Source organism: Gossypium arboreum, chromosome 7 (assembly GCF_025698485.1).
Source record: "Gossypium arboreum isolate Shixiya-1 chromosome 7, ASM2569848v2, whole genome shotgun sequence".
Taxonomy (NCBI): domain Eukaryota; kingdom Viridiplantae; phylum Streptophyta; class Magnoliopsida; order Malvales; family Malvaceae; genus Gossypium; species Gossypium arboreum.
The window spans coordinates 25,674,121-25,688,240 of NC_069076.1; the positions used below are offsets into that span (position 1 = coordinate 25,674,121).

At 33.4% G+C, this 14,120-nt stretch overlaps 1 protein-coding gene across 2 annotated transcripts; it reads left to right on the plus strand.

Moving 5' to 3' along the window:
- The first annotated feature begins 8,899 nt into the window (after positions 1–8,899).
- On the plus strand, positions 8,900–13,836 carry LOC108471207 (heterogeneous nuclear ribonucleoprotein 1-like). 2 transcript variants are annotated; one of them, XM_017772832.2, is made up of 4 exons: positions 8,900–9,237; positions 9,761–9,985; positions 10,337–11,534; positions 13,517–13,836. In XM_017772832.2, the coding sequence occupies exons 2-4, from the start codon at positions 9,767–9,769 to the stop codon at positions 13,564–13,566; spliced, it is 1,467 nt and encodes a 488-aa protein (XP_017628321.1). In that variant the 5' UTR covers positions 8,900–9,237; positions 9,761–9,766; the 3' UTR covers positions 13,567–13,836. The 2 variants fall into 2 exon arrangements, with proteins under 2 accessions (XP_017628321.1, XP_017628313.1); XM_017772824.2 differs by lacking the exon at positions 13,517–13,836 and having other exon boundaries at positions 10,337–11,790.
- The last annotated feature ends 284 nt before the right edge of the window (positions 13,837–14,120 follow it).

The following is a 14,120-nucleotide window of genomic DNA, read 5'->3' on the forward strand; positions in this document are numbered from 1 at the left end:
AAGACAAAAACATACTTCAAATTTTCGACACATTCCCAGATGAAAAGTTATTTGCTCTAGATGTAACTCCTTAGTATGCAAATTTTGTTAATTATCTAGCATGTGGAAAACTCTCATTGGGTGTCATAGGCCATAAAAAAGAAAGATTTCTTTGTGACATAGTGAAATATCATTGAAACGGGTCGTATTTATGCAAGGTATACAATGACATCATTATTCGATGTTTTGTTTTGGAAGAAGAGATGCTTTCAATCCTGAAGCATTGTCATGATACTACTTATAGAGGTCATTTTGGAGGTATGAGAACTGCTGCTAAAGTTCTCCAATCAGGATTTTACTGGCCGACATTATTCAAAGACGCCCATAATTTTGTGAATTAATGCGATAGGTGTCAGCGCACCGATTTTATATCCCGAGCAATGAAATGTTACAGCAGCCAATTATGGAGGTTGAATTATTTGATGTTTGGGGTATGGATTTTATGGGACTATTTCCGAGTAAATTTGGAAATCTTTATATATTATTAGTTGTTGACTATGTCTCGAAGTGGGTGTAAGCTGTTGCATTCCCAAAGAATGATGCAAAGACAATGCTAAAATTTTTTCACAAGCATATACTCACCAGCTTTGGCACATAAAAGGCATTTATTAGTGATCAGGGTACACACTTTCATTGCAACCAAATGGCGACTGCACTGAATAGATATGAAGTTAATCATAGAATGAATACTACTTATCATTCGCAAACTAATGGACAAGCCGAAGTATCGAATCAAAAAATTAAGAACATCTTAAAAAGGTTGTAAAATCTTCGAGGAAAAATTGGTCTTTTCGATTGGATGACTCTTTATGGGAATTACGAATAGTATACAAAACTCCATTAGGGCAATGTCACCGTATCAATTGGTTTTTGGGAAAGCATCTCACTTGCCAGTCGAACTGGAATACAGAGCAATATGGGCAATTAAACAAGTGAACATGGGCTATACAGAGCTAGAAAGAAAAGACTGTTGGACATCATTGAACTAGAGGAGAATAGGATAAATACTTATGAAAATGCTACAATTTACAAGGAAAAGACCAAACAATGGCGTGATAATATTATTTTGCAGCAACAATTTATCTTAAGTCAATAGCTTTTATTATTCAATTCTTGACTTAAATAGCATCCAGGTAAATTGTGCTCACATTGGTCTGGACCTTTTTAATTTTACACATATTTTCTCATGGTGCATTCACAATTCGAGATTTATGTGATGGACACCAGTTTAAAGTAAATGGATAGAGGCTGAAACACTATGTTGGCAACAATGATCAAAAGCAGGTAGAGACCATTAAATTGGTTGAAAATTTTTAATTTTTTTATTACTACTCCATAATTTTAGTTTGTTTTAATTATGTTTTGTTAAAATTTGTTTTCCTTCCTTTTTTTTAGAATAATTAGGTACCATTGTCGACGCATTGAAATCTTACTGTCAACGTATTCCATAAGTCTGTACTACCATTTATAGCTCATCAGAATTCAGAGACATTCAGATTCCACCGTTGGATTAAAACTCACTCAGTCGTTTGATCTTTCTAAGCAGACACAATTTCTATCAGACATAACTCTTTTCGCCAGCCTTATATCTCTCCACAAAACAACACGTCTCTCCATCTTTCTCTTTTACTCACTATAAATCCTCTCTGATTGTACCGACTGTAACACATTCAAGAAACCATTTTTATTTCTTTTCTCTTCTCAAGATCATATCTTTTTACCTTTAAATCGTTCTCCTTTAACAAAAGATGGCCAAAACAAGAGGCTCGGTTAAGAAAGCCACCAAATCTACTGGAGAACATTCGTCCTCTGTTACCATAGTTTGTGAATCGGAATCCCTCAGGCCAATGCAAACAAAGAAGCCAATAGTCTTTTTGAATAAAACGACAAAGGAATGATTTTATGGCAATATGTTGAAGTGAAACTTCCATCCTGAATATAGCATTTCCCTTTCACCACAACAAGACTTGGGTAAACAAGTCTACAAGACCATCTCGAAGTTAAAGTGGGAAACTTTTTGCACCCATCCTGGAAGCTACTCGCCTTCACTGGTACATGAGTTTTATGCTAATCTCTACGATCATGAGTTAGAGTTCATTTTCGTTCGAAAAGGTTTAATACCATAGGACATTGCAACAATCAATGAGCTGTACAACACCAAGGTCGATGTCGACAAACACTCTGAGTTCATTGATGACATCATAGATGAAAAACGAGACTTGTTGGTGAAAGACTTGTGTGTTGAGGAAGTAGTGTGGATAAGTTCCCATTAAAAGAATTATACAACACACCGTCGTTTCCTAACATTGCAAGGCAAAATTTTGTTTCATTTTGTCAACTGCAGGTTCAAGCCCTCCACTCACAGCACCACAGTCACTCTCGACAGAATGTGTCTGATACATTCTATCATCAAGGGTAGAAAAATTGATGTAGGTGCAAAACTTCACCAAGAAATCATTGACAGCACCGTAAGGCAGACTGAGATATTGGTTTTCCCATCACTAGTGATGTTATTATGCTAGCGAGAGGAGTCGTGCCCCGTGCTGGTGAGGAAGTTTAGGAAAATAAGGGGCCACTTAATGAAGCCTCTGTCGAGAGAATGACTCGTGGTAAGGACTCGCTGATACTGAAGGAGACAAAAATCAGCAAGACAATAAAGGGCAAAGCCAAAGCCAAAAGTAAAGGAACAAACCTAAATGTAAAGATATCATTATGGCGGAAACTGAAGGATGTCGAAAAAATGGTAAATTCCATCAACAATAGGAAGGTCAGGCTTGTCACTACAATAGAAGATATAGAGAAGTTCCAAAATTTGTTTTATACTTATACCAGAGCCTAGAAGAGTTCTATTGTAGCCAAATTAGGCCAACTGAGCCTATCTCCACTATCGGAACTTTCTGTGTTTCCACCAATCATTCGTAATTATGACCTCTCTTCCTTGGATGACAACTTCGAAGATCGAGACTGATCAGTGGCATCCTCACCCATTGTGTAGGTCTCTGGTAATGAGAAAGAAGAGGAATCCAGGGATATTGAAGAATGCCTGTGAAAGATTGATAGCTTGTTCGAGGATGGTATTTTTGTTGATCAAGAGGACACTATTGTAACAGCCCAACTTTGGGGCTAGTCAGAACAGTGGTTTCAAAACCACTAACCCAAGGATTGTAGCATGATTAGATAAGTACATGAAAATTTTGGTGAATTAATTTTAGTGATTGCTTGCTTAATTACGAAAAATGACTAAATCGCATAAAGTACAAAAGTCTTAAATTGTTAGCAAAAGGTGTTAAATTGCTATGAACCTTAATTTGAGGGTTTTTAAAGGGAAATTAGACCCTTTCCTAAAAGCTTGGCCGGCCATGGGAACAATTTGGTCAAAAAGTCAAAACTTTAGTGGTTTGGTGACTTAATTGAATAAAATAAGACAAGATGACTTCATCCTTTCATTCTCTTCTCCTACCACCGAAATTTTCAACCATTAGAGGGGTTTTTAAGCTTCAAAATTTCAGCAACTCTAATCCTTTGCAAGTAAGTGATTCTCATGAGTTCTCTTAATGATTTTTACATTTTTTGACCCCTTGAAGCATGAGCTTTCAAATGAGGGGACTATTTTGCAAGATAGACAAGAGTCTAGGGTTTTACCATGAAAGCATGTGTGTTGATAACTAAAATTTTATGGAAGAATATGAGTCTTAGATGGGTAACAAATAAATTTAGTGAAGGGATTTCTTATGAAAACCCTATTAGGAACTATTTTGTATAAGTTGTAAAATAGATGATAAATGTGTGAAATAGTAGAAATTTTGGATTTCTATAAGAGTAAAAAGGGTTCGGCTAGGCTTATTATATGAAGAAGTCTGATAAAAATCGATTTTCGAGCATAGGGGTAAAATGGTCATTTTGTGAAAGTCTAAGTGCAAAATATTCATTTTGCCCAATTATTAAAATTAAGTATATAGATTGATGTGCTGATAAAATAAATGAATTTTATTAATTTAGATCAAGAGAAAGTGATTCGAGTCTTGATCGAGGTAAGAATAAAGTTTACGAGGATTAAGCTCGTCTTAATCATTTTGTATCGAGGTAAGCATATATGTAAATAATGTGTTAACAAAACTTACTTAAAAATACCTTTATGATATACATGTGCAATTAGCTTATTGTGGTTATGTATCTAAAGTTTAAATTGTTGCCATGAATGTGTAAATGACATGTTCTTCGAGTATAATACGTTGAAAGCAAATGCGATACTATTCGGTTAAACATGAAATCCCGTTGAACCCTGGATATAGTATAGTATACAAAGGGGCATGTCATGAAAATTATGTGGTCTGAAATCATGAGTGAGATGAATTTTATAGATAACGTGGGTTTGGGTACTGGTTTTGTGCACAGGCCCGTGAGTGGCTCAATGAGCGAACGTTATATAATAGCCATGGGGTCCGGGTCTTTATTTGATAAAAAGGCCCATGAGTAGCTCAAATGTGAGCACATCATAGTATGAGGTAGCCTTAACTATCAATATGGCATTTATATGAAAATTCCCTACGTATTCCTATGTATTCCGAGCGTTCAATGGGTAATGCAAAGATTTAGTTGGTGAAAATGTGATGAGGTACGTAGACTGAACTCATGGATAAAGCCTAAGTCTATGGTGAGATGTCTTTAAGCATATATGAATGAAAGGAAGAATAAGATCGAGAAGTCTAATTGACTCAAATCTTTTATGCATGTCAATTTATCGTTTGAAAAATATGTTTTCTTTTAATTACACTTTATTTGCATATATGTACTTACTAAACTTACATGCTTACCTTCCTTTCTTTTCTTTCATTATAGTGCCACCAAGCTAGCATAGGGGATCCAGCAATGTCAAAAGCTTCGATCACACTATCACTCAAGACTTTGATATAGTTAGTTTAATTGTTTTGTTTACTAGCATGTATAGGGATTCGAGTATTTTGTTTAGTGTTTTGTTAAGTAGCCAAAATGTGTTGGCTCATATGTGATTATGATACTCATTTTGTATAGGGCATGAATGTTGGCTAATGCTAATTATTATTCAATGTGATTATGCAAATTCCTAATGGTTATGGTTGTTTTGGTTATGCATATTATGTTGGTATTGAACTTGGTTGATCTTATATAAATAGGTGTTTGTAAGGGTAGCATAGAGGCTTGGTAAATAGCCTAATTTTGTCCACACGGTCAGCCCCATGGGCGTGTTGTTCAGCCGTGTGTCCCCTGCACGTAAAAATTTCAAGTCAGCCGTGCAAAGGACACGGCCTAGCACACGGGCGTGTACCTTGGCTGTGTGACATTATGAGCATGCTGACGTCAGAAACAGAATGTCCATGTTTTTGCACACGAGCTGGGACACGAGCATGTCGTGGCCGTGTGAGGGACACAGACCAATGACACGGACTTGTGTCTGGCTGTGTGAAAACCCCTATAGGTGTGAATTAGAAATTAATTCTACAAGGGTGCGGGATACAGGCGTGTCTCAGGGTGCTTAGGCCGTGTGAGCTACACGGGCCATCAACACGACCATGTCGAGTTGGTCACACGGGCGTGTTGCCCTTCTACACGGCGTGTGCCCTGTTTTAAGGATAAAATTTTTATAGTTGGTTTAAGGACCCGGCATAGTCTTAAATAGTTGTTAAAGGTCGATTTGAGGCTCGTAAGCCCATAACAAGAAGTTTAAGGTAGATATTGAAAAAGTTTTAAGTTTGAATTGAGTCTCGGTGACTTGAGATTGGTTGTATGCATGAGATCAAGTTAGGTAATGCCTTGTACTCCTCCCTGTCGTGGATTAAGGGTATACAGTGTTACATTTAGTGGTATCAGAGCTACGATTTAGTCGGTTCTCGGACTAACGTAGTGTGTGTATGAGTCTAGATATACATGCCATAAATAAAATTGTGATAGTGTGACGGCTTCTGACCTTTTTAAATGTGTTTTCTTATAGTAATGGATCACGATCAAACTATGGTGGATGACGTAGAAACTTGTATTTGTTATATTTATATTTAAAAAAAAGCATATAAAGAAACTTTACTACATATATTATTAAAGTAGTGTTCAACTTCTTAATTAATACGTTAACTTATTTAAAACTTGGGTAAACTATTAAAATAGTCAGTTTTGTTTATCTTATGTTACATTTTAGTCACTTATGTTTGAAACGTTACGTTTTAGCCACTTTCGTTATTACATTGTAACATTTTAGTCAGTGGGCCGTTAATTTCCATTAACAGTGTAATGGTAAACTGACGTGGCACATTAAATCATCATTTCAAATAAAAAAATTTAGGTTAATTTATACAATCGGTCCCCATATTTTTTCTTTTGAGCAATTTAAATTTTTTTTATTTTTTTTAACTTTCCTTTTTGTTTTCTTTATTTTTCATTCTCTTCTGCTTCTCTCTCTGTTTTCCTCCCTTCTCTATATCTTTTAATGTAGTTATTCTATGATTTCCACTTGTTAAAACTAGTCCCTATACTTTTATTTTTTTGAACAATTTATTTTTTCGATTGAGGCGAGCTTGTAGACTAGTTTTAACAAATGGAAAACATAGAAAAACTACGTTAAAAGAAATGAAAAGGAAAACAGAAGGAGAAGAAGAAGATAATAGAAAAAAAAGAAAGTTAAAAGAACATAAAAGAAAAAAATTAATTTGCTCAAAATGAAAAAAATATAGGGACCAATTGTAGAATTTAAGCTAAAATTTTAATTTGAAATGATGATTTAACTTGCCACGTCAGCTTACCGTTACACCGCTAACGACAATCAATGACTCAGTACCTAAAATGCTACAAAACGATAACGTAAGTGACTAAAACGTAACATTTCAAACATAAATGACTAAAATATAACCCGAGATAAACGAAAGTGACTATTTTAGTAGTTTACCCTTAAAATTTAATCTTTTTTACACTTTTATATTATTAATTTTATTATGACTATTAGAGTCAGCTACACCATTAATCACTAAACTATGGGTAAGTTTTCATTTTGATCATATAACAAAAAAAGTTATAATTTGGTGATTGAACTATTTGAAAGTTTTCATTTAAGTCACTGAACTATTAAAAAAAATTATTTAAGTCATTGGGTTAAGTTTTAAAAAAAAAAGTTCCACCAGTGACATCTAAGCAATGATTCTACGATTGGTATGAAAGATCAGTACCCATCGACGAATAAAAGAACACAACTTAGATCCAAGTCGATTTGACGGTCAGTGTCAAAGTCGGAGAAAAAAGTTGTTTGAATTTTGATTCCTAGATTTGTGACATCCAAAGTTGTTTCATGAAAAAAGCTGAACTGTAGAAGAGAAAGAGAATTTTTTTCGATTGGTGTGGATAAAGCGAATAAAGAAAGCCATATAATATCGATTTTAACAACCCAGTGAATTAAATGAAAACTTTAGAATAGTTCAATGACTAAATTGAATTTTTTTTGTTAAGTAACCAAAACAGAAATTTACCTATAATTTAGTGACTAATGATGTAGTTTACCATTACCATTATTATAATTATCATTAGATATTAAATGTAGGAAGATGCTTCTGAAGATGTCCATATTATACAATTTTTTTGAACAATCTTATTACAAGTTCTGATCATATTTGCTATTTTTGACAAACTACCCATACTCCTTCCCCAACCCATAAATAAGAGAATAATGTGCTTCAGCGCTCTCAAACCCACATCCTCTTACATTGGTAACAATGTCATGTCCATTGAATTAAGTCTCAATCGATATATTATACAAAAATTAATATTATGTTAATTATAAAATTCCCTAATTGAACTTCTTATTTTGCATATTTGTACTGAATTTAATATTTAACCATTAAAAATTAACTACTAAATTTTGTAATATTTTTATTAATTTTTAACTGTAATAATTTAATTCTACGTTTTGTCCTTATATGAACTAAATAAAATAATTATTTCATTGGAAACAATTAAATTTTGTTACACATACTTTTTTTCATTTTATTCTTATTTCAACATAAATTAAATTCTACAAAATACATCAATTTTATAATTATGGTCAGTGAAGTAATCGAATTATTATAATTTTAATTTATAAAATTATGTTAACATCATATATTTATTAATATATAAATTATATTAATTTTATGAAAATTAAGATTAAAAATATTAAATGAACTAAACTTGTTAATAAAATTTTTTATAACAAAGATAATTTAGTAAAATATACTTCTAAGTAAACTTACATTCCGTCAATCGAACACTTAAATCTTACATGTCAGTCAAATAAATTAAATAAGGTAATGGAATTTATCGAACATTCTACCCCATAATCTTTTATTACAAAAAACCTTACATTCCTTAAACCAAATGCATCCTTAATGATATGTAAACTTAAACCCTAAACATATAATTAATTTTATAATTGATTATGACATATACAATTACATTATATAATTAGTGATTTTATATGAATTTTTGTTTGAAATTTTTATATTGAAGTTTATGTTTTGAATACTTAGTTATTTGAGGTTGTTATGAAATTTTTAATTTGTTTGGAATTCTTATGTGTTAGATTTTGTGAAGTTGTTAGGTTTAATTTGTTTAGATTGTTATTAACAACTTTTATTAATTTATTGTTAATTAAAAATAAAATTAATTCCAAATTTAATTTAGATTTAGATTTAAATAATAACTGAAAATCCAAAATAAGAAACAAGAAAAACAAAATATCATAGCAGTGTAACAATCAATTGATAGAAGAAAGGGAGGAGCATTAAGCAAGATGAAGATGCGACAGTAGACTAAAATTATCACCATTAAGTATAAAAAGGAGTAGAAGAAGCCAAATCTCACCCCACTACATTTACAAGATCAACCCCCTTCCTTTCTTGCGAAACCTAATAAATATAATTATTTAGAAATTGAGGCCTTCCATATCTCTTTACAACATTTCTCTATTTTCCTTTAAACTTTTTTTTTTATAATATTTGTCTTAATTCAATTTTTGCATTATAAAAAGGAGAAAAAAGTAAGATTGAAAGTTTTATAAGAGCAAAATTATATTATCTGAACGAGGGAAGGCAAATAAAAGAGAAGAAAGAGGATGAAATTAACCTCCTCTGTTCTTGTATTTATTGTGCCTCCTCTCAGATCTTAGTTTCTTCTAACATTTGCTACTTGCCTCTCTTTTCATTGGTGCGTTCTTTTATCTTTCTTGCTGATGAATCTGGAAATGGGTTTTCCAATAAACTTTTACAATTATATCAGTTTTTTGATTGATTGTCCAAATGGGTTTTTTTTCTTTTCATTTTTGAATTTCAAGTGATATTAAATTAAGGGGTTGGTTGGTTGATTGTTGTTAATGATCTGTTTTTTCTAAATTTTGAATTAGAAAGGAAGTTTTCATGTGTTTCGGTTATACTTTTGTTGTTAAAATAAAATGCGTTCAAATGTATCTTCATTATTGCATTTGGACTACTATAGTAAAAAAAAAGGCAACATTTTGATTCGTTATTATCAAATTTATTCTCCAAGGAAGAACATTTTTATATTGTTTTTTTGCTTAGACTATTACTGTTTTTATCTCCATGAAATTTTTATGTCTTGCATTGGATCCAGTGATAGATTTGACCCTTTTTTATGTTAAAGTTTATATTTGATTTGAAAATGTAGATAGTTTAGATTTTATATTGATGGAACTAGTTTTTCATGAATATAGAGAAAGATGTCTGAATATGGTAAACTATTTATCGGTGGGATATCTTGGGACACCAATGAACAGCGTCTCAAAGAGTATTTCGATAGTTATGGTGAAGTGGTAGAGGCAGTGATCATGAAGGATCGGACCACAGGGCGTGCTCGTGGTTTTGGTTTCGTTGTTTTCGCCGACCCAGCTGTTTCTGATAGAGTCATCAAGGAGAAACACAACATTGATGGCAGGATGGTAAGTTGTTGATCTTTAAGCACACATTTTTAGATCATTCTTTTTATGTACTATGTTTATCATTTATGCTATTAGGTTATTGAAGCAAGAGATGAAATCTAAATTCCTTATTGAAATTATGATCCTGATATTCTAATTGCAGGAATTTGTATTATTCTAGTTCCTTGTCCAGCTAAATTTCAAATTTGGGCCAAGAGTAACCTTGCTTCCAGTTATATATCATTTTCCTTGCAATGATAGTATTAGTTATGTTTGTAATTCTTCATTTAGTATAATTACTTATATTGAGCTAAAAGAGTTTATTGTGTTTAAGTTTTATTTTCATTATTGAGTTAATTATGTTATGCTCAGGTTGAGGCAAAGAAGGCAGTTCCTAGGGATGAGCAAAACATTATGAGTAGAAGCACTAGCAGCATCCATGGTTCTCTAGGTCCAGGCCGGGCAAGAAAGATTTTTGTTGGAGGTTTAGCATCTACAGTCACAGAGAGTGACTTTAAAAAGTATTTTGATCAGTTTGGAAATATAACAGATGTAGTGGTGATGTATGATCATAACACCCAAAGGCCTAGGGGTTTTGGATTCATTTCTTATGATTCAGAAGAAGCAGTGGACCAAGTGTTGCTAAAAAAATTCCATGAACTGAACGGTAAAATGGTTGAGGTCAAAAGAGCAGTTCCCAAAGAATTATCACTTGTTTCTAGTCGTAGTTCCCTTGGTGGATTTAACAATGGTATGAATAGTGTCAACAGCTTTCTTAATGGCTATGCTCAAGGATTTACTCCAACCAATGTTGGAGGTTATGGACTTGGGATGGATGGTAGATTCAGTCCAATTGCTAGTGGTCGAAGCGGGTTTCCTCCTTTTGGTTCTGGTTATGGAATGGGCATGAACTTTGAGCCAGGGTTGAACCCAAATTTTGGAAATAGTGCAAATTTTAGTAGTAATATGAGCTATGGACGAGGAGTAAGCCCTTACTATATTGGAAATACAAATAGATTCGGTAGTCCTATTGGGTATGATGGAAGAAGTGGAGGTAATACTTCCTTTTTCAGATCAATGACCCGTAATCTTTTAGGAAATGGGGGGATCAATTATAACACAAATGTTGTTAGTTCAAGTGCATGTATGGGATCTGGAAGCGGGAGTATAGCAGGAAGTGTCTTTGGGAACAGGATTAATTGGGGTTCTTCTGGAAGTCCCAGTCATGGTGGAGGGACTGATGTTTCTAGCAATAGTCTGAATTTCGGCTATGCAAGTGGTTATAATAGATTTGGACTGGAAACAGCAGGGTATGGAAGAAATAATGGGACCAATCTAGTGGCAACATCATCATATGCAGCATCAAATGGTGGCTATGATGGAGCCTTTGTGGATCTGTATAGTGGTGCTTCAGTTTATGGGGATACTGCTTGGAGATCATCAATGTTTGAGCGAGATGGTTTTCATTCCTTTGGGTATGGACTAGGTAGTGCCACTTCTGACGTTTTGGACAAAAGTTCTCCTACTTATGTCGGAGGTTATAGCGTTAGTAAGAGACAAGAAAATAGAGGTAAGACTTGTCACTTAGCATCCTATGATCATTCTTTAAACGATTTTAGATTGGAGAATTTGCCATAACTTTTTCAAAGAATTATCAATTATGCTCATTTGAATTTAGTGGCACAATCTTTTTGAGTGTTGTAGAAGCATAATAGAAAGAACCTTGAAAACTTTAATATGGGGGCTTTGTTAAATATCTTTATTTGGGCCTGAGTCTTAAATGTAGTTAAACATTCTTCTTAGTAATATCATCTTCCATATTTTAATGCTGTATAATGTGCTTGCTAGGTTTAGAAGAACTAAATCAATTATTGATGACGACTTTTGAACATAATCACCATATGATTCATTTATTAATGAATGAAGTTTTTTTATATGTAACATTTATATACATATGCAGTTTTTCTGCATCTCTGAAATAGGTTAGATAATTCGGTAATTTTAAAAAATAATTGTTTAAACTGTAGTGAAAATATACTTATCATTGAGTACTATATATGTTGTTTTTTGTTAGCCCAACGTTCTGTACCATATATTGCTCAACTCGAACCACCCAACTTTGATTCTATGGTTAACATCTCCATTGAACTCCTCTTCTTTCTGAAGTATCATCCCGAGTTACTTAAGGCACTGTATTGGTATCACTTTACTATCAAGTTGGACCACACATTGTTGTACTTATTCCTTCTTTCACTAAAATGCTTGTATACTCAGTTTTTTATCAGCACAATCTAACCCCAATCCCCCATCCCCACAAAAAAAAAAAAAAAAAAGCTTCTATTGTGTCTCAGTGATGTCAAGGTTGTATCTCACTTCAGAGCTTTCTAGGATAGGCTTCTTCAGACAAGCAAATCTTTTTACATTTTAGTGAGCCTTCTGCTGCAACGCAGGTGCCAAAAAAAAGTATGAGTGCAATCCAGGTTTAGCATTGTATTTCTGATATGGTATGGAGATCTTTGACTAGACTTGAGACCCCATAATTTGCTTGTGGAGGCTCTTTTGTCGTCATTAATATCATGATTGTTTTTTAATTTTGGATCTTTAAAGCATGATGGTTACTAATAAGAGAGCGAAGCACATTATATATTTGTTCTCAAAAAAGCATTAGTTTGTATGCAACCAATGGAGTAGATCACTACTACAAAAATACCTTTAATTGCTATATCTCTATGTACATATAAATGTTCGCAAGGTGCAATTGCTAATTTATGCCTCAGCTTGGCACCTAATGTGCTTAGGTTGCACCTCAATGATACCATACAGGTGTCTTCTCTTTCTTTTCCCCCAAAAAAGTTAGAAGGTGCGTAAAGGATGCCTTAGTGAAGTTATGTTTCCTCTCATTTAAGTCGAATTTGTTTATAGACCATACTTTAATTAATATTAAAGGATACCACATTTTCAGGTAGTCATTTAGCTAGAATAAAAAATGTATAACTTTGCTAATGTAGTTTATTAGAAATAGAGATGCCCCGTCAAAGTGTAGCACGAGGGATTCCACAGATAATTTATCCATTGCTTTCACTTCATTAAAGGCATCAACTTTGTGATGGAATTGGGTTTACAAGCAATTACTACCCATTGTTACTTAAAAGAAAGCTCAAAAATACAATTATTTGTTCTTTGAAATATGCATTTGTTTTATTTAAGGTGAAAATGCTTTTCCATTACCTTGTGATTGGGACCACTTTGAAGATGCAAGACAGGCACTATAAAAATATTAAATCCGTCTATTATTATCCTTTTATACCTCAGCTTATATGCGAAATAATACATGACAACTTGCATTTGCACCTTTGCACCTCGTATTGTGGTGGATACCAGCATTTGGATTTACATTTACGTCTGTTGTGAAGCTTATATCAGGTTTGCAAAAAGTAGAATAAATAAAGGTTAGGTCATTGATCTGCAAGAAAACTTAAACAAATGAGAAATAATATTAGTAGAAGTAGAAGATTGATATTTGAATATGTTGTTCCTGGCATGATTGGGAAGAAAAAGAGCGTAACTGCAAACCCTACTTGGCCAGCAGTGGGATATTGTAAAGTGAATGTTGAAGCTGATCTCCATGCAGCTGGTATGAAGCTAGTGCAGCTGAAAGTTGGCCATGCAAGCTCGTGACAAGCATGCAGCAACTTTGGTTTATTGTTGCTGTTGGATTTGAACTAATGTTTTGTTATTTTGTAATCTAGTTTCTTTCTTCAACTTACTTGGTAATATTTTGATGTAATCCATTGATTGATTGACTGAAATTTCAGCAATACAACTTGGACAATTAACTTGCTATTTTCAATGTAATAGAGTGGGGTTAGGTATGTGATTTGGTAGTCATTTTGACTTGTACACTTCATCTTTAGTTTTTATATGTAATGGCAATATGCTGATCATGGGTGTGATGATACACATCTTTTTCATCAAGTTTCTCAACTGATTCCATTGCTTCTTCTTCCGTTTTCTTTCTTCTTCTTTTCTTTTTGCTCGAATTCTCCTTGCTTGGTTAGCAAGAATCGTGACTTACTGCCAAAGCTATAGCTGGACCAGTTGCTTGCATGCTCATTGACACCAACAATTGGTATCTAGAGCCTTTGTCTTAGAAGAC